Genomic DNA, 21,691 nt, shown 5'->3' with positions numbered 1-21,691 from the left:
AGTAATACAGATTAACTCAAAAGGCTACACATTCCCTTAGATGATCTGGAAAATAAGACAACGCCAGAAGGTAATTACAATAAGCATCCAATAGCAAAACTTGAAATTTTATGTTTTTTCCCTCTTGTTGTAGTAAGAAAATTTATGTTCTCTACTAGCCTCAACTGCAAAAATTCTGATTTTATTCTAAACACACTTGTGTATCACAGCAGAGAAATAAAACTCTATTCGTGTTGCACAAATATTACTTGGTCTCACTAATTTTTTTTCCTCCCATGCCCCCCCCCCATCTTCAGAGTTAATAAAATTTCAGTCTCCATGATAATACCTTGGAAGTAGCTCAGGGAGGGGGAGTTGTTTACATTAATCAGAGAAATAAATTTTAGCTATAGAGAATCTTGAGGGTGGAGTCAGCACTTGTTTATGGAGTTTGGCTTTCCTGTGTCCCCGCAGAGCGATTCCCAGTAATCATAGCCTTCCTTGTTTTCCCTTGAGCAAGGGCCTGTTATCGTGTTTCACGCTGTAGCCTGTGAGAAAGCTGAGGCTGGGCTGTCTTGTGTAGGCTTCGCCTGGCCGCGTGAACAGATTACAGCATTCCACTTGTTAGTACGAGCCACGGAGCAGAAATGTTTTACTGTTATGTTACTGGGCAATGATAAAGTTGGCGGTCTTTTTATGGTTAGGTCCTCAAAGTGGCAGTTCGTATTTTAGTGATAAGGAGACAGAGCTTTGGATATCAGACCCAGACGTATTATCTGTAACAGTGAACTGTGGCTTAAATCCTTCCACAATGACAGGAACCCCATCTAGAGTGAAGGTTTCCAGAATCTTAAACAGGAGATACTGAGGCATTTTCCTTCCTCATGAGTCAAAGCAGAGTTAACCCCATTGTTATCAAAAATAACCAGTCGCCAAGAGGAAGGATGCATTTTTATATTTAAATAAATCTCTTCCTTCATATTAGAACTTTGAGTATAGTTTTCAGACAGATCCGGGAGGATGAATTAGCAGCATTACGCTTAAAAGCTTTCACTTGATTGTTTTAGAATATTGAAAGAAGCACTAATGAAACTCCCATGCTGCAATACTTAAAATTGCTCTAATATTTTTCTCAAAGGAGGTGAACTAGACAGCATGTGTATGTCTTGCAAGATCGATCTTTATAGTATCTAAATACAGCTTCTAGTCATGTCTTGGGCGCTGCATATGCATGTTGATGCTGAGCACCATGTAAAGACATATTTGGATTCTATTTACAGAATTCTGTGTGTTGCGGGGTTAAGTGTAATCCAGATTATACAGTGTTAACATTTTCCCTACTGATATCAAAGTGTAGAAGACTGGCAGGCTGACTTGTTAGGAAGGGCTGGGAGAGGGATAACAGGCTCCGACCTTGAGAGGCCGAACAGCCGGCCCTTGTATGGCCAAGTCCATATACGTGTCCAGCTGATTGGTTAGAGGAGCAGGATCAGTGCTGTGACAGGTGTTGGAGGAAGCTACACCTGTTTTCCCCATATGCTGATTTAGTGATTACATTTTTGTGGGAGTTCCAGATACTGTGTGGGATACGCGGAGCAAGCCAAGAAACTTGAGAAGGAATTACAGCTTATGGTGACCTGTGATATTAAAGAATTTCAGACGGCATAATTGAATTTTCAAGTACTGCTTTAAAACTGAAGTAGAAACAGTCAATATTTTGCATGTATATGAATAGTGAGAAAGTCTTGTGTGCTTTTTATTGGACTAAAATTTAGTAGATAGCACTTTAAGAAAAAATGTTGATGAATACTGTAGTCTAAACTAAAACATAGGGTTTTTTTATCAGAAATTCAGTGTGTTATGGAAACCTATAACTTCTATAGGAGAACAAATGCAATGTCAGCATGCAGATTTCAAATCTTTAGGATTTTTAGTGTAAAATTAGTAGAATATAAATAACTTCTCACAAAAAAACCACAACTCCCCTCCTGCCTGTATAATCCTACTGCTGTCTTATGTACTGCTAATGTGTACCAGTTTAAAAATTTATATTGCTTTCCTTTTGAAACTTTTTTAAAGCATTAAAGATTTTTCCATAGGTGACATTTTAAATCTTGGTTTGTTATAAATGAGAACTTGCAAAGGTAGATTTCTGATTGTGTAATAGGGTGAAAAAGAAAAACAACAAGGAATACAAATATCTCTTAAAATTTGGTCACAAGTGGTTTGCTAGTTTCACATCCTTTCTTTCAGCAGCTTATTTGTAATGCCTAGATCGTAGACAGGTTTGGGTTTTTTTCCAGGGGATGTTGATGTGAGTTCTCCATCAAAAACCAGGAAGTAGCCCAATAAAGCAGTTGCATCAAGTTAGTCTAAAGGAGCCTGAAAAAACTTACGTTTAGCAAACTAAGTCATTTTAGAGAGGGATTATGTAATTTCTGTTTATAATTTTTTTGCAGTTCTTGTTATCATGCAGGATGACAGAAGTGCAGGAAAATCCTGCATTATAAACTACTGAGACCAAGTGTTACATATATTGATGTACTGCAGTTGTTGAATTTGATTGAAAATTTTAGCAACTGTGTTTCTCAGAGTTTAACTGTATGCTCTTTAAAGTGTGAGTATTAAAACTGGGATGCTAAAATCAATTTATTAAAGATACAGTAAACTGGCTTTTAATTACCAGTGATGACATAACTTCTTTGCCATAGACTTGAATGTTGCTTGTATGTCAGGCAACTTTACTCCATCAGCCAGTACCTAAAAACGGTTTTGCATGGAACGCTGGAGAGATGAAGTGCGTGTAGGTTAAAGTTACCCATGAGATGGCTCCTGGGAGAGTCTGTGCCTCTGAATGAACCTTTTCTGTTTGTGTACTATGCCACTATTTTGAAAGACTAAGCCTGTCTGTTGAACAGTGAGTTTTGTCTGTGAAAGTTTCATGTAGTTTCAGTGGCTCTGAATGATTCAGTAGTATACAAAACTTCTTGGCAAGTTAGTATGATTTGTATGTGAATTTTCCAATTGTATTTCAGACCTTAAGAAAGAAAGGCCTTAATGGTTGTGAGAGCCCTGATGCTGACGATTACTTTGAGCACAGTCCACTATCGGAGGACAGATTCAGCAAACTAAATGAAGATAGTGATTTTATTTTCAAGCGAGGCCCTGTAAGTACTTTTACTTTATCTCTACTTTTTATTTGTTGATCCTTTTTATTAACTTCATTATTTAGGCTCTGAACAAGAAGGAACACAGAGGGTGCGACAGCCCGGACCCTGACACTTCATATGTGCTCACGCCACATACAGAAGAAAAATATAAAAAAATTAATGAAGAGTTTGATAATATGATGCGGAATCATAAAATCGCAGTGAGTACTAAAGTATGGTTTGTGCTTCTATTACGTGCATGAGAATTTTCACGGTGTTTGCTTACCACTGAATACCACTGCAAAGACAAGAGGATGCAATGGTTGATGAGGGAATCTCTCTCTCTCTCTCTCTCTCTCTGAGGAAAAATGAGATGCTGATACTTGATCTTGTTAAATTACACTTTACCTTAAAGAATAAGATTTATCTCTAGCTTCTCTTTTGCACACACAGTTTTTCATACCTTGTGAACATGAGGTAACATTTCTAAATTTCAGGAGCCTAGCTGTAATGCCTAATCCTACCTAAAATATTTTTATGAAGATAGATTTTGTTGTGGGAAGTAGGATAGTTTATTTACATCTTGTAGCTCTTTATCTGTCTGATCAAGATTTTACAATATGTTACAAGCAGACAAATAGAATTGGATTAATTTTGTCATCAAATCAGTGGAATTTATTTTGCTGAAGTCTGGATGTAGAAGGGTATTTAGATGTTTAAAGACTGGTGCACCATGGGAGCCTCAAAAGATTGGTGTCTTACTCATATTGAAATTCTAACAGAATCTTCCTTGGATACTGAAAGATCTTTGAAAATTTTGTCCCAGGTGCCTAACCCATTTGCAGCCATAAGTCACTGAATTGCTTTAGAAATGATATGGTCTTATCCCATAGTGTGATCAGAGGATAATTTTTCATTTTAGTGTTACCTAATTCAAAAATGAAACTGTCGTTTTCTGAACCCCATATATTTACTGGGCAGATTATTCATGTTCTCCTCAGTTTCATATATACACTTCAATTTTGGGGGTCTAAGGCAAAAAGAAGATTTAGTGGATAAGAACTCTTGGAAGAGAATTATTGGGCTCCAGAACTCGAGAAGTTTGGAGATAACAGTAGTGTAAATTTTGCATGTTTTTCATGGAGGTGTACATGATGACATTTAATTTCCATCTGCTAAAACCAGTTAGTGTTGAGTATTACAGGGGAATTATTTTCTAAGAAAACTAATACAGGGTTCTGCCACAGCCTTTTGAATTTTTTAACATTGCAAATTTGTAGCAATTAAAGTAAATGGACTGGCTAGGTTAATCAGCACAGACCCTAGGGTAATTGAGTAGTGTGTCCCCAAATGACTTGCTGATACTAGAAATTATTTCATTGTTCAGAGCAGTGAGGCCATCTCTGGGGACTTAACAGCAAACTGACAGTCATGACACTCAGCATCAGTTCTTTTAGCAAGTTCTTTATACTTGAATGAAGCCAGTATCTTTTGTTCCTGCTTGGTTTTGAAGCTTTTGATATCCAACATTTCTGTGTTGAGACATCTTCTTCAGGCCTCATCTTTCAGTATAACACAGCTAAATTGCTCTCCCTTAATTTTCTGTGGTCTTCATGAACAGCCTAGACTGTCTGTGTGGACATCAGTGTAAATAAAAAAGGCAACATTATTTTTTACCTCTGTAGTTCTGTATTTACAGCTTAAATTGGACCTGTTATGGTTCTATTTCCAGTACTTATGGGTCTGTATAAGAACATAGTTTCTTTTGTTCTAGTGCACTCATTACTGTCAAAGGATAGGAATGAGGCAAACCATGAAGAATTCGGTCATAACCAAATGAGTACCATAGATGGGCAGAGGCAGCCTTTATTGTAAGGTGTGGGGGAAAGCTGTCATTTATTAGTTCTATATTGAGAAACCTACAGAAGAAATGTTCCAACTACTTCTAGCATTGTTTTTAAGCATACTTTCAGGTATTTCAAGTTTAGTTTGAGTTACTAGATAGCACGCTGTTTAAAAACAACCTTCTTTTGCAGATATTAAAAAGTTTCTTGAAGTAGTTTCCCGTGAAAACAAATACCAATACAGCTTGTCATTAGTTAGATACTGTGAATGATTTGCTAGCATTACGTCGCTATGCTTCATTACTTTTTCCTTCTGTCTGTGCCAAAAATTGATAATTATTCTTAGGAATGCTTCAGTGGGGACACTGTCATTGGCTCTGACTAGTAAGAGATTTTTTTTCATGTAGAGAATGTATTATGCTCTTTTAAGTAGTATAGTTATTGTTGTATTTCTAACGTTATCAAAATTGTCATACAGAAGTATCATTCTAAGTAAATTTTAAGCTGCACATGCTAAAAGTGCATTGTTTTAAGTATACTTACTAGGTCATGAATGTTTGCCATCTGCATTTGACCTCTAAATCAAAACTGTTTATCTCTCTATTCTGTCAATAAATACTACCGAATTTTTACCCTTAAATTGTACCTGCCATGGTTTTGTTTCCAGTATTTGAGAGTTGTGAAAGAAAATAGTCCCTTTTGTTTCAGAAACTCATCACTGTCAAAGGATAGGAATGAGACAAAGGCCAAAGAAGTTAGTCATAACCAAATGAGTACCATAGATGGGCAGGCATCTAAGCTTTTGATTCAAATAGTTGTTGAATAACAAACATATATAGTTCAGAAAAATAGTTGCCTTTTAAATAATGCTGTAAAAATTAGAATTTAAAAAAATGAGGTTTGCAAAAAAGCAAGATGGAGTGGTTATTCAAGCAGCATTTTGTGGAACACAGCTCAGAATAATGACAAGTGAAATGTTTAAATTCAAATTACTGAACTTAGTGAATTTCTAAAGATCTGTTTACTATTTATAGTTTGAAAAAGAAAGCTTTAGAGATTAGTAGCAATATTTTGGCAAGGTTGTTAATAGAAAATGTTATTACTAACTTTTTCTTTTTTGTGTAATAACTGACTATGTTGTAATGTGCATGTTTATGCTTACATTTTGAAGGTGCAACAGTTCATTGATTTGTAGACATGTTTAGCTTGTCATTGCTTTGTAATAATCCAAATTAACTGTGATAAATTTGTTGTATTTCTGAGCTTGTGAATTTATATGAATATCTTCAGTTTTTTGTGTTTGAACTTTCAGTATTTCAGAAGTTTGAGTAATTCTTTTGGAACTGTATTTATATGATGTATAAGAGTTTAACACCATACTCTACAACAAATGGATGTTTTAAAATTGTATGCTTAATAGAGTTTAAAAACTAACATAATTAACTTTTTTTTAAACCTGAGTAATTCTTAGCAAACTTTAATGTGTATTTTTATGATGTACTATTTCTGCAAACATAGTTAATGCTAATGTTGTTGTCTTGTGTGTATTCCTTGTCATCTTTCCTCCAGCCTGGCTTGCCTGCTCAGAACTTCTCGATGTCGGTTACAGTTCCAGTGTCCAATCCCAACACGTTAACCTACAGTAACCCAGGGAGTTCCCTTGTATCCCCATCACTGGCTGCCAGTTCATCGTTAACAGACACGACCATGCTCTCTCCACCTCAGACCACCCTGCATCGGAACGTATCACCTGGGGCCCCTCAGAGACCACCAAGTACTGGCAATGCAGGTAAGATTTCAGTACTGTTGTGCTTTCCTTTTTTACCCTCTTTTTTTTTTTTTTTTAAAAAAAAAAAAAAAAAAAAAAAAAACACACAAACAACAACAAAAAAGTAACAAGTTCTTAATGTATCAGTGTGTTTTCTTTTTTTTAACAGCTTAAGTTTTGAAGTACAAAATGATATGATACTGTAATGAGAGCAAGTTAGTTTAATGCTCTGGTTTATTTTTATTAGGTGGTATGCTGGGGACAACTGACCTCACAGTGCCAAATGGAGCTGGTACCAGTCCAGTTGGTAAGTGCAGTATCATGTCTTTGTTGAAAAATAGTGTTGTGGTTTTAGTTTCACAGTTACTTAAAAGCAATTTTTTATTCTGACTCTTTTGAAAAAGTGGTTGTGGAAGAACAAAGATCATAATTTTCTTAGTTGCCTCGTAATTGTCAAGTCTTGTAAATTCTTATCAGGCATTTAACTTTTTACTGCCATGCCCTTTCCACTTCAGTAATATTTGCATTTTTTATTTTAGTGGTTTTCAGTAGTGGCATGCTGCTCTTGCTTTGTGTTTCTCTACAGGTGTAATTACAGCACCCTAATAGAGATCTTATGTTCGCCAAATTTCTTACTTGGTATGAAATTCACTGTGCTTAAACTACTACACTAAAGACAACTCGGCTGTTGTACTCAGCTTTATTCACAAGACCTGGATGTTTGATACTGGTTGTAGTGCCAATCAAAATGAGGAAAATACAGACTGTATTGTTGTATTGCCATGTGTATCTTGCTAATTATTTTCTAGCAGTTATACAAAGAAGGCAGTAAATCTTGGAAGCTGATAGCTAGGTTCTGTCTTAATTTTGGAAGATGATCAGAATTTCTCTCAAAAACAAATTAGAGATCTTGCTAAAAGTCAAATTCACAGTATTTTTTGGTCTTCAGTAAAAAGATATGATAGCACTTTTTCATTTAGATAATACTTTGTCTCCCCTAAACAAAATTTAGTACTCTGATAGACGGCAGGCAGCCACTGAAATTTATCACGCCGCAGAAAGGCAAAATAAATGACAGCTCACCCACTTCCTTCACGTTCTTCCATTCCTTGAGATGTCTTGGTAACTGAAGGTCAATTTTGGACATACACATAACTCTCCTTGGTATGTGTTCATAGCAAGGAATTAGAGAAGCAACTGTTGACCTTTCAGTATTTGCCCACTGGCTACTTAGTGTGGCAACTGGGAAAAAGTTATTTGAAGATAAAGTCAGGCAATTGAATTTATGAATAAAAAATGCTGCAACTACAAGGCTGAAAGCACAGGATTGACCTTCCACTCTTCATCCATTCTTTGGTTATGTGCAGCGAAGATATGAAATATTAAAGTGTGGTTTCCATCAGGTAAGCAAGATTTTAAATGGAGGAAGCTTCCTCAGTTGAAAAAAGATGACTGTTTTTAGAAACTGTGGAGGTCAGATGTTGATTTCCATAGTATTCCTCAAGTCAGACTAAATAAGTTTTTACTATCAAGCCATTTCAGGCCTCTTCTCCAAAATCAGGCTTTAGTAACAGCAGCCTCAGATTGAAGACTACTTCTTTCAATAAGCAAATAAAACAGTTGTTTACAGCAGCTGCTATAGAATATTAAACTGTAGAAATACCCAGTTACAGCAGCTTGGTGAACATATTTAATGAAGTAAAATGTTTTCCTTCTTGCGTTTATTAATAGTTTATGTGAAAAGTCAAAATGCATCGCTTATCTCTTACTTTCCAGAACATCGCACCCAAAATGTTATACATATACCCACTCATTTCTAGAAAGATTTTTCATATAAGTAAAGAGTTGTGGCTATACAAGAACAGTGGAATATCTATAAGAAATACGTCTAGCAAAACTCAAATATCTAGTTGATACCAGAATGCTAAGCCACAGAATACCCTAAGTTATCAGAGCTCCACTTTCTACTAGGATAATGGCATGGCTTCTTTTAAATACTGTCAGGTGCACTGTAACCATCTCAATTGCAACCAAAATCAAGAAACCATACATAACCAGATTGAGTAAATCTGCTAACTTGTCAATTTGAGCCTGACAGCTGCCATTGAAGTGTGTGTATCAAGTTAATTATGTCTTCAGAGAACAACGGTTTTAGTTTCTTGCTACATTTATTGTAGAATTCACTTTGAAAAAATATATTTTCTTCTTTTAGCTGTCAATCTTTTCTTTTAAACTTCTCAGGAATGGAGACTTCTGTGGATATAGTTGTGAAAGGTCATGTGTCAAATTTGCAGCTCACAATTGATAGGAGAGTTGTCAAAGATAAAGATGGAGTACTGGCATAGCCATATTCCCAGATATTCTCTTATAGACAAAGGAAAAACCCAAGTCTTACTTGACATTATGAAATTTTGAGCATTTGAGATTTTGTTCTCATTTCATTGAAATATACTTACACACCTTCATCTCTGAGTAAAAAGCAAGTAAAGGTTATCTTGCATAGTTGGGACCCAGTTCAAACAAAGATGTTGCATAAAATGGCTCATATTTAGTTCACGAGTCTTTTTCTCAAGTCCTGTGTAACTTGATTGGAATAGATATGATTTGCTTTAACAGTCAATCTGCCAACATAACAGTTTTTCTGTGGAAAATAACTTTGAGTAAAAATGTGTGTTGTAGCAAAGATTAGTAGGTGGTTTTTTTTATGTCCAGAACAAAAAATTGTGATAACTTTATAATACTGAGAGCTTATTTCACATGCAGCTGTCATAACTCTGAAAAAGCATTTTTATTTTGTAATATTTCTAAAATTTTACCCACCACATAAAAAACATTTGCTGAAAATTTTACTTGGCAAGTATATCAGTTTTGAGAGGGGAAAAATGTCTGGCATTATGACAGTGTTTGCTTTTGAGCTAATTTATTTTTTCTGTTAATTAGATCAAATGTTTTGGAGCTAGAATTTTCATGAAACTGTCGCCCATGGTCAGTGTTAAACCCCATTCAGTTTGTGGTGGGCATCTAATATGCTTCAAGAATCTCTTTATCACCAGGATGTGTACAACTTGCTATTTGTTGTCAGCATCATCTTGGCTTGAACACATGCTGCATGTCTATATAACTCCTTTCAAAAGGCTGTGGATTCTAATCAGACAAAGTATAGCCTCACTTGCTCTGAGTACCCAAATAAGGGGGAGAATTTCTTTGACTTTGAACTGAAAGGACTTGATGGATGGATCACCTTCAAATTTCTCATGAGGTCTGCTTCACTATGTTCCAGTAGATTCGGTATTATACCTTGAATCATCCAGAGACTGCCAATGAAGTGCACTTCCAGTGAAGTTGTCCCATCCTTGAGGACTCTGAGAATCAGAAAGGCTCAAAAGAATTACCCCTGTTACCCAATCTCTACTTTTTCTTCCATACCTTTCATGTATGGCATTGAGCTAGAACCATGCAAAGGACCTGAGCTGGTTTTCATTGCCAAGGCTGCATGAGAAGCGTAAACTCTGAGACCTTTCAACTAAGATGAGTTCCCTAAGTTCTTCCCAGTCCTAGGTGATTTTGAAGGAGTTGTTGGAAGTGGAGGCTCTTTATGATCTTGCAAGGACACAGTATTATCTGTCTATACAATTCTTTGTCAGTGAAGTAGCCCTTCTGGTCAGTAATGCAGACTATGGATCCATTTAATCTTCTGGGAAGTTATCTTCCCTCTTACAATTTTATCATCAGGAGAATGGATAAGAAAGATCTAGTCTTGAGTACTGAATTTTTCCTTTTTGCCCCAGAGCTGTATCTTCTCTAATGTCCTCGCTAATCTTCAGATTCTGAGAATGTGAAGTAACTGTAGGAATATTGAATTTCTTTGGAATAGAGCTGAAGGATATACCTGCTTGAAAAACTTGTGTCTTGAGCTATTGGATCTCTATGCCAAGCTAGATCATGTGTGATCTTTTATCCTGGCCTCAGGAAGGATTATGCAGAGGTGCAACTGACAGCTTGCATGCACCTGTAAACTGCTTGTATATTGCCAGAAAGGGATCAAGACAAAGAACTGTGAAAGGCCACACCTGTAAATGGTTCACTTTGTGTTGAGGGCTTGGCTGATTGGGAGAGCTTTTTCTGCGTGTCTGAGGATAAAAGAATCTTTCGGCTTGGTCTTTACAAGTCTGAGTCAAGTGGCTAATATGCTGCAATTCTTCAAAGTACACCGGAAGGCTTCAACAACAAAACAATTTTCTGTGCATACCTTTCTATTCATGTTGTTTTGTTTATTAAATGAGAGACACCCCAATGAGAAGTATCAAACTAACTCTGGGAAAAACATACCTCTTGCAGGAATTTTGCTTGAAACTGGATCGATGCTATCAGCCTCTTCCTTAAGAAAACAGACTTTCTTCTCCCTCCATCCCCACTCTCAAACTCACCAGCCTGGATCATCTGCATCAGCCAAAAACCTTGGCACTGTTGTTGTAGACAACCGCCTTAGGAAAGCAGCTGTAAACCTTGAGCATATTCCTACTTAAGGTTATGCGTTACTGGTGGTATTTCTAATCTGCTATACTTTCTCTTCAGTGTGACAGGTAGTATCTGTCACAGGTAGTCTTGCGCTAGACAGAGCTCCTCACTTCCTAGCTTGTATTGAAAGGGCTTTGACTTAAGAATGTGTGTTCTACTGGTGCTAAATGCAGTGGACAAAGGTTCTTGCTCTGTAATGTCAATAGAGTTGGCATAATGTTTTGCTTTGCTCTGATCTTTAAGATTACACAGATAAATAAAACAGTCAGTGTTTCATCCTTCTCCAAGGAAGAAGTTGAAGGATCTCTGAAGAACATGGAGAGCAGCCTATTTACTCTTAACAGCTTCCAAGTGCTCCTCAAGGAAAAGGAGTACTGAAAGTGGACTGCAGACCAGCTGTTTCACAGGGTGCAAGCTGAACCCTTTTCCTTTGCTAGACGTTGTCAGCACTTAACAAAGTTTGATCCATCCATCATCCTCTGATTAGATCAGCTCACAAGAAATGACTGGCTGAAATCAGCATGAAAAACATGCTGGTAGAAGAAAGCATTTGATATGGTGGTGTTTTTTGGTTTTTTTTGTTTTTTTTTTTAAATTGCAGCAATCTCTCCTTGGAAACCACCCATCACATGTGGTCAGTTCAGTCCCTGAACTACCCTTAGATTTCAGTTGAAACTTCATATATTGTTATGTATGTTCATTATCTTACCATAATTTCTGATTTACTAAGAGGTACAATACAATTCTGGTTAGAATTTGCCACATGTATAACAAATCATTAATCTCCCAGCTGGATTAAAGTATTGCAGCATACCTGTTTGTGTGAAGTCTCAACACTTACATAATGTCACCTTGCCCAGGATACACCACCACACATCCTCAGATGTTCTAAATTCTGTCGTCCATTCTTTACCATTCTTTACATTGGCTTTGTATAGATACATAGGAATCAACAAGTTCAGAAAGTAGAACTCTGATTTCATTAACTGTAAACTGCTTAGTTGACAAAAGACCTAAAAGGCATCCAGTTGCCACTGTTAATGTTTCACACAGTTGAATAACATTTAGATACAAAAGCACTATGTCTTGTTTTTAGGTTTGCTGCTGCATTCTGAATAATAACCCTGGTCTTGAAGAAGGCCCGTTTAAATTCTAAATATCCTTGAAAATTCTCTCCTTTTATGTAGCTTTAGGCAAAAAAAATTCTCCAGCAACCTGGGAAATGAGGGGTTTTTTTTCAGTTTTGTAACATGAGTAAGCATTCCCTTGACACTTAGTCATGTGTATTTCTTTTTGCTGCATTTTAATATCTAAAGTACTGCCTTAGAAGTATAAATCTTACGTTAGACATGTTTCAAAATCTTATATTACTGTAAAAGGTATATTTTAATTCTAATCATAGTGTTATCTGAAGTATTGATATGTAAAGATCAGTGCAAATACATTTATTTCAGCTTCTGTGAGATGTTACAGTAAATTCTTCCAAAGCTAGCAGAGAACTTAGGCTTTTTGAACTGATGGTAGAATCGGCAATGATTTCTGTGTGAAGCTGAAAATGGTATGGATGGCATATGCTGTTTTGTTTTGGGGTTTTTTTGTTTCCACTTAAAGCTGTCATACTCAACCAAAAAAAAGTAAATAAATTGAACAGCTAATGCACATAGAAATGCTATTGTTGTATTTATGTGCAATACGTTCCTTTCTCCCCCCTGCCCCAGGGTCCTACATGTAAATGTTTTTCTTCAATAGAATTTATCCGGTCTTCTGGATGCATAGTGAGTCGATGGCTTATTGCAAACACAATTTTCAGTTTACTTCTAATTATTTGACATTTGTTGGGTTGTATGATGTCATTTGAGACGTAAATATTTATTTACTACTGTTCTTATTTTTGCTTAATCTTATATTGCTTAGCTGCTTGTGCACAATTATTTTCTAAAACTGTGTATAACTGTTCAGTTTCTCCAAAGGTGAACCACAAAAAAAGATTAATGGCATCAATGACTATAATTTATTCCTTGAGTAGTAATAAGTACATGGAGTACTTTCCAGCCACGTGTTCATTGTTTCAGCTGATGTGATTTATATAGTGAAATAGGAGTCCGGCTCATGTAATTGAACGCTACATCTTGGGCTGCAGGACAATAAATGAGATTAAGCTGCATTACGTTTCTGAAGGCAGAATATACAGTTGGTAAAATGGGTGGGTTTTAACATTTAGCTTCAGAAAAGTTACTTCAAAAGTAAACATTTTCTGACTAAATGAGAAGTAGGCTGGTGTACGTTGGCAATGTTTGTTATCATAAAATCTAATTAAATTATGATTCATATAATTGAGAGCTTATAATCTTTGCATTAGTGTCTGTTTTCCAAAGAAGTGTTTCAAACATGCTTTCATAGTCTGTTTTAAAGAATTAGAGTTAAATAAAACTCTTACGATGGAAGTAAAAACAGTAGTCTAATTTTACATTTACATAGGATTTTATATTCTATTTCCATTTTTCAGTTTGATAGTGTTTTTAAACATAAATTGTCTTTGAGGGAGATCTACAGTGGGTGGGGTAGATACAATTTCTGTATTATACAAAATAGTAAGTAGAATTTATGGGGTTATTAAAGCCCCAGTTTGGCAAACTGCCGTATAGTTGCATCATCCTGTAATCATTATCTTTTCTGGCTCCTGACCTTACTCTAAGAAATACCATGCTTTTAGTTATCCTTTCACTCTTAACTTGTAATTTGCTTTTCTTATTAGATTATTAACAGGAAAAAAGGCTTTAGGTTTCATATTAAAAATGAATATTCTACAGTCTTATTGCAGCCCCAGCATGAGATTCCTCAAACAATCAATGTAGATACTCCAGTGTTTGCTAAATGTTCCATGCTTGCTATTTATAACAAAGGGCTGCTATTGGATGAATACCCATAGTATTGCACACTTATGACATTTTTTGTTTCTCCTGTTCTTAATATATTTTTTTCTAAACACTCATTTTAAGAAATGCTCAGCCTTTTGTCAGAACAAATGCTTTGACTCTGCTCTGCTGCTGAATGATACTGCGCAGAGAAGGCAATGGCAAGGAGTTTGTTGTTTTTGACAGCACCACTAAAAGCATGAAATGTTTCTGAAGGATTGGCAGAGCCTTGTAATAAGGGCTGCAGGAAATGACTGTGTTGGGTGTGGAAGAAAGACACTGTCCAGATTTAACACACGAGCTACTGAAATACTTGAAAACATAGGACAGGAAATGGTATCATAGGATAGACTAAAATGCTATACAGAACTCCATTGTTTATATAAAGTTATTGTTCTGAAGTTTAAATTTGACTCAGCACCACAGCTTTGGCGTATAAAAGGTAACGCTGACAGCCTAGTGAGTAATAAAATGCTATTATTATTAAAGCCCAGACTTGACTTTCTTATAACAGTAAGTTCTTTATGTTCTGGCATTTTTGCTGAAAATGGAAGATACTGTAACAATTTTTTAGATATAATTTGGTGAAAATTATGGTATTTTCTAATAATTTTTCCTCTCTCACATCTGTTTCCAAGTCCACTTAATTTTTACTCTGTCCACTGTGCAAGATTTCTCTTGCAATCTGATGCTATGTAGGCTAACTAATGTTTGCACTCATTTATAATGGATAGGTATTGATGCATAACTGTATTTAACAAAACCATGATTCTGTGAAAACTGTCTCACGGTTTCAGGAACCTTAGGCGTAGCACGGAACTCAATTTCTCTTTTTTAGCTGGTTGGTTTGTCTGTGTGACCTAGCTGTGGCTAGTTTTCTCCTAGCAGTCAAGAGTATATTTAGCTCTAGTATGTATTCTCAGCTCCAGCCCAACTTTTCAGCCGCTTCAACAAAATTTTATCACTAACCTAGAAGCATCCCAATAAATTCTGCTGTTTTCTGCTGAGGAGTGTAAATGCTTTTGCTTAATTACAAAATGAGTCTTTGCTGTGGTTTTCAATACAGAAGGAAGAATGCTGACATAAAAAGCTTTTTCTTCTTTCTGCTGTCTGTGTTCCTTCTTTCCCCCATAACTTCCAAGTTAAATGGTAGAATTATCAGAAAACGTATTCCCATACCTGCCCCCGCCACCCCCACCCCGGCTTCAGGAAGGTACTAAATTAGAATAACTGCTCCTTGCTCTGTTAACCTTGAAAAACTCAAGGGACTTATCAGATCATCCATGTATGGTCAGGCTTTTGGCACAGTAGGAAATACACAAAGAAAGTAAATCCAGAATTTGAAATCCTGGCTTTAAAGTTGTGAATTTACTGCTCATGCATATGTGAACAAGAATACTGTGGTTGCAAATTCCAGTAAGTTCTACCTACTTACAATTTTTTTCTTTAAAAATATTTAGCAATAACTTTGTTTCCAAAAGACCTTTATAAAACTCAGTAGAATATCTTCAGATCAGCACAAGAGCTTTGTTATAATTCTTACATTAATCTTTGCTTTTGCCATTTCTAAATTGATAAAACAATATGTAGGGTTCCATTTATGGTGGACAGGGAAAAGGTGAGGATTGCATTTGGCAGTTCCCCCACTACGTAACAAGGATCACAGGAGGAGGCTCCCTCATCAGCATCCTGGTGAATTCACACCTAGGTTCTCAACATACACTAGCTAAGTATCTTAGCAGTACCAGTCACCTTCATGAAGTGTTGTGCTGTTACTGAGCATGTTATTGCTGCTTCATTCTTGGTAAGCTTTTAAAGGCATTACAAATTTTGCTAAAGAAGGTAGAATGTGACACTGACAACTTTCTTATTTTAATTGCTTTTAGATTAATATGTACTTAATGTAATAAAATTGGTGGGCATAGGGGCCTATTCAAATTAGAATAATAATACAAAATTCATGCCAGTATGGTGCTACAGGCTATTAGAGAATTTCCCACACAGTGAACTTTGTGCAATAGACTTTTCCCTGAATTGTAACTATAAAGGCAGCTCTCAGAACTGCAATGCTAGTATAAACATAATCTTACTATGAATTGTATTTATTTATACACACACACAAAAGTTCTGTAGTGTGAACTATAGGGTTCCCTGTTGCGAAATTCCCCTCGCTTAACAACTTTTTTTCATTTGCAGCTAAATAAGGTGTGTATATTTTGGGAATTGTTGGTATAAATATGATAAAATCATTGGAATGTGGCTTTAATTTTTTTTTCCTGAGAAATATATTTTGGTTACCATGATTGGTGCTTTTGTCAGTACAGGAAAATAGAATACTAGGCACTAAACTGTTTTACTGTCTTGTTACTTTTTTCTAATGTCTTTTGAGTGTAAGCTAAGGCCTGTATCTTGAGCATATTCAGCTTTTGGAGATTTCAGTGCTGAAGCCAGGGACCTGTAGGCTTTGGCTTGTCTAATTCTACTTAGAATGAGTATCAGGAGTAAGGTAGAGAAAGACCTGTGTAAAATAAATTGACAGGCATAAACGACATGTATATCTGTGTCCAGAGATTGGAATGAATTTGAAGAGAAAGGATTTGTTGCTAAATGTAATAATCAGACAGTATATATTTTTGAGACTGAAATTCATTTTATTAGAGAATAGATGCTGGAGTCCTGCAGATCTTGAAGATGTTTGAAGAATACATTTTAGAAATAGAGACTTTAAGAGCTGATTTTTTTTTTTTTTTTTTTTTAATTCTCACAGGCAACAATTCAGTATATTTCATATTCTGGGGGTGGGGACGAAGTGGGGTTGTGCAAAAGCACACGCTTTTTTGCAAGCTTAGCCTGGAGGAACTTCAAAGGGCAAAATAAAAAAAACCACAACAGATGTTATTAGAAATCGTTCTTTGGCAATATGCTCTTCTCAGCATTTAAGCTGCCACAGTGTGCCCTTGAGGTGATACTACCTTTACATATTGATCTTCTGGTGAAAGTGCTTTCTGTTTGTTTGATCATTCGATACTGCACCTCTTGTGAGAAGTTTTTTATTGGAAGTTTTACAAAAGAAATATTGAGTAATTTGTACATGTGCACCAAAATTTTGTATTGCTACTTCTCTTCAGTATTACACTGTTTTTCCTCTTTCAGGAAATGGGTTTGTGAATTCTCGAGCTTCACCAAGTCTACTTGGAACTACTGGTGGTGGGAATGGCTTAGGGAAAGTCATGCCTACAAAGTCTCCACCTCCACCTGGAGGAGGTAATCTTGGAATGAACAATCGCAAACCCGACCTCCGTGTTGTCATACCACCCTCCAGCAAGGGTATGATGCCACCATTGGTAAGTTAAAACATTTGTTCTATGACTGGCTTTGTAAAAATGAAGTGTTCTGTCCGCATGCACAAGGAGAAATTACCTCATCTGTTTACCATAGGTTACAGTAATAGAAAGGTGTTTGTATTCTGAAATTTCCCTAATGTAAATCTAACTTATAAGTTGTAACCTTGGGAGAAGTTAAATTTTAAGGCACTTTTTAAAAAAAGTGTAAAATAGCAGTCTGACCTAAAGGCAGTTAGAGTGCAATCCTAGAGGCATAGATTGGGATTTTGTTGTTTTGATATGACATCTTGCTGACTTGGTACCAATAACTTTGCTGGTTTGGAGGATGTGGGTTTTAAAAAGGGTTATGCATTATTCTGTGGAGGAATGGCTGATCTTATTGGTGATGTGAACTGTATTAACGTGCCCTAAAGCACAGTTTGTATGTGTTTTTCCTGGGTCGTAATGGTTGTGGGATGCAAAACGTAGCTTCGGTGGTAATGATGGTCTGAGAGAAACACTTGTTTGATGTGGTGTGCTGGAATGCAACCTTGTGTGTCCTATGGTGGATGTCATGTCTTCAATGAAGGCATAAAAGAGTAATGAGGATCAGGCTCAGTCCCTATTTGTGTACTTTTCAATACTACTGTGCAGTTTGGCATGTTGGTAGTAATGTGTGCTATTCCAAATCTAGGCTGAACAAACAAGTTTCATGTCAGGCATGAGGCAACCACAGCACTGAGACCAGAACAGGTCTTTCAGGAAGAGTTACTCTATTTTTCCTTTAATTTGGTTGGCCAGATCCTTTGGTCTTAGTCTTTAACTGTCATGTAGAAATTTTAAACATCTATGTGTACGTTTTCTGTGTATGGAAGAATGAACCATAACCAAGAGGAGCAGGATATAAACAATACAAGTATTCTCTGTATAATTCTTATTTGTTTTTAAGATACCACAAGTGCTTACATTTGTTACTGGTATTCATAATGAATAATACAAAATTAATCCAAGTAACAAAAGCTGTAATTATCCTCAGAGTAATGATTCTTGCAGTTTTAGGTTTTTCTAGGAATGCTGAAGTGTAGAAGACATAGGAAATACACTGGCTGATTATTTAAGTGAAAATTAGGCTTTTAAATTAATTAGAAATAGCTACAAGAAGAGGATCTTGTTAATGCAGTTGTTCTAATGTTAGTAGTATACAGTGCCTATTTACTGTTGTGTTGTGAAGAACAACATAATATTCAATTTAGGTTTTGTCTGTCTTTTTGAGGAAATTGGGAGTAGAGATGCTGGGATGGTATGATGGTTGTATGTGAAAAATATTTTGTTACTGAGCTGGATGTTTATTGGATCAGTCCAGCCAGAAACTGCTGTGCTCCATATCTACATGTGTCGTCAATGTGTAGCTGTGTCCTTGGTTTTACTAAGCTCTTTCTGCACTAATTTTGCCAAAGCGTGTGTTCTTTCAGTGCAGTATTTTTTAATTGACCCGAATTATGTAAAGTATTATACTTCCCAGTAGTATTATTTACAGAACCAGGTGGCAAATTCACATTATTAATTAAAATAAATAAAATTCCTGAAGCACAAACATGACTTTTTCTTTCATTTTTGAAAGCAATGCTATTTTTAGTAACTGTGTTATCCCTCTTGTTTGCTGAGTACAGTCGGAGGAGGATGAATTGGAGTTGGTGAGTCTGGGCTACTGTTTGATGAGAGAGAGCAAGATGCTGAAAATGTCTTTTACTACAGTTTTTTAAACTGTAGTTTCATTACATATTTTAAATAATTCCAGTGTTCCCTTGATAGCAGACAAATACATTTGTTTTATCAAACTCAAAACATGACCAATTCAAGTCGAAAACACATCCAAAGCCTAGCGCTTTCCATTTGTAAACTTCTGGTTTTTTTCCTGAAAAATTTTCTGGTTTTCTTGGAGGGAACATTGGAAAAGAGCCTTACAGAGTAACTGTCCATGTGTATAGGATATTTACTGTCTTTTCTGTAAAATATAAACAACCACTTACCATCCTTTAAATTATTGGAATATTTTTAGAAAGTGGCTTCACTCATGAAGTTCTTCAGATTGTAACACAAGCCCTGTATTACTTCTCTTATTTTCAAGGAGATTACATCATTGCTGGTGAGGTCACCTTTTTGGAGTTTAGAATTATTTCATCCTGTGTGAGATTATCAAACCACAGGGGTGTTCCCTGTTTACCAAAAGGAATAGAGAATTGCAAATGAATAATTCTACCTTTTTCCAGTGGAAAGATACTCTGCTTTTGAAAGGAAACTCTTGGGATTTGTGTGTTCTCTATTTTTCCAAAAGGTTTTAACATTTGGCATTCTGTCTGGAAAATAACGTAAGGCTAAAATAATTTGTAACTTATTTTTAGAGCAATTTGCAAATTGTTTAGCTGCTGTAGCACAAACCACGCAGAAGATGCTGCATCATTGTAAAGATACACAAAGAAGTCTGCCTATTACATACCTTGATTTATTTTTGAACATGGACCTGTTGCTAATATGAGGCTCTAATTGCATGAAAGCATGGAAAATGTAGTGATTTAGATAAATTTCTTGATGAATGCATGCTGTTGGTTGATTTTTTTTTACCTTAAACATGAGCAATAGATTTACAAAAGTAAGTAAAGGGAAATGATTTTTTGAAAGTCAGTATTTAAGTTTTTAAGGTTTATTGGAATGACTTGAGGTTATAAACAGCTGTCATGCGTGCCCTTCCTACCTTTATAGAGGAGTGTCTGGTTTCCAGTGCAAGAAATAGAACTTTAATTAAATGTAAAAACACGTAATCAAAATCGTGTTGCAACTGGAATTATGCAAGAGCACTTGAGTTAAGGTATTCCTACCTGCTAAAAAGTGCTATGCTCTTTGCAGTGTGAAATAGTGCGACTTGCTGGAGGCGGGTTGGTTTATGGATACTATATGGAGCGTGGGCCCTCTAGTGGTTTTAAAAACTGGGCTCATCTGTTTGGGGAAGAAAGCTCACACAAAGAAAATGTAGTAGTGTCTTCCTCAAACGTGGTAAAGAAATATGAAGTACATCTGCAATGTTACGTCTCTTATTATGCTAATTTCTGATGCTAATTCCAGTCCTAGAAAGCAGTTCCAAATCATGTCTGTGAACATTCATTCTGTGTGGTTGGAACTGAGTACTGAATATGAAAAACAGTTAAGAACGGTAGCATAGCATGAAATAAAGATATTGAATTCTTCCTGTTACTGCTATCATTAGCACTGGTTTAAAAAAAAATAAAAAAATTCCTAAAAGTTGTCATAAATTTTTGGTTGAATCTCCAAGTACAACAAATATTAGACACATCTAAATATGTCTTAGTGTCTTTGTATGGCTGAGTGTTCAGGAATTGTATTCAGAAATAAATTACCTCAGAAAACTACCTTTATTAGCCACTCAAAATAAAAAAAAAAAAAAAAAAAGAAAACCCCATGGGGAAATCCTTTGGTCTGGATTGTTTCCCAGTATACTCCTCTAACTTTTCCATTATACAGTAATCCCAACTTTATAGGCTGCCATCCAAGAAAGCTTTGGAAAAAGGTCAATTTCTGACAGACACAAAAATCTGCTCTAATAACATATCTTTATGCCAGATAAACTTGGTCTAGTGGAGATTTTCAGAAGTACATAAGTGATTTAAAGGGATAAATTACACAGAAAATCAGTGTGACTTTCTCTGTGACTTAGGGCTTTGAAATCTGGGAGCTCTGAAGCAGAGTGGGTACATCTGCTGAACAAATGCCAAAGAGCCTCCAAATTCTTACGAGGCTCAAAGGTGGGCTTTTAACAGCAGCCAGACAAAACAGAGATCAGAAGCTGGTAGCCAGTGGAAGATTGTAGCTAATTTTAATGTGGTAGCTGTGGTATACTTTTTTCTTTAAATTGGAAAGATATAAGCCAAGGATTGATAGCCCTCGATTCATCTTCGCAAGTTTAAGCTTAGAATTGAATAGAGCCATGTTTCTGTGCCTGCTCATTCCATTATTATAAAGGGAATCATGCATTTTTTAATACTGCTCACTCTCTGAAGATCAGTGGAGAAAAAAAATTAAGTGCTGCAGATACTGAAATACTTGTATACCTGTCCAAAATAAGAAAAAAGTAGTAGTAGCTTCAGTCTTTCAAAGCTAGGAAAAGGAACTCTACCAAAGA

The 21,691-nt window shown here is 36.0% G+C and overlaps 1 protein-coding gene across 7 annotated transcripts in view; it reads left to right on the top strand.

Moving 5' to 3' along the window:
• The window catches only part of MEF2A (myocyte enhancer factor 2A), an 81,381-nt gene that overhangs the window by 48,300 nt on the left and 11,390 nt on the right, over positions 1–21,691 (top strand). For 2 of the 7 annotated variants that reach the window (XM_009321476.1, XM_009321475.1), the window contains 6 exons: positions 3,015–3,146; positions 3,212–3,349; positions 6,542–6,761; positions 6,988–7,047; positions 17,327–17,517; positions 19,167–19,190. In XM_009321476.1, coding sequence (XP_009319751.1) covers positions 3,015–3,146; positions 3,212–3,349; positions 6,542–6,761; positions 6,988–7,047; positions 17,327–17,517; positions 19,167–19,190 — 765 coding nt within the window. The remainder of the gene's footprint in view (positions 1–3,014; positions 3,147–3,211; positions 3,350–6,541; positions 6,762–6,987; positions 7,048–17,326; positions 17,518–19,166; positions 19,191–21,691) is intronic. The other 5 variants (XM_009321478.1, XM_009321479.1, XM_009321477.1 and 2 more) reach the window with 5 other exon arrangements.

This window comes from Pygoscelis adeliae, unplaced genomic scaffold (assembly GCF_000699105.1).
Source record: "Pygoscelis adeliae isolate BGI_AS28 unplaced genomic scaffold, ASM69910v1 Scaffold13, whole genome shotgun sequence".
In the NCBI taxonomy this organism is placed as follows: domain Eukaryota; kingdom Metazoa; phylum Chordata; class Aves; order Sphenisciformes; family Spheniscidae; genus Pygoscelis; species Pygoscelis adeliae.
This window is presented reverse-complemented; position numbering and strand designations above follow the sequence as displayed.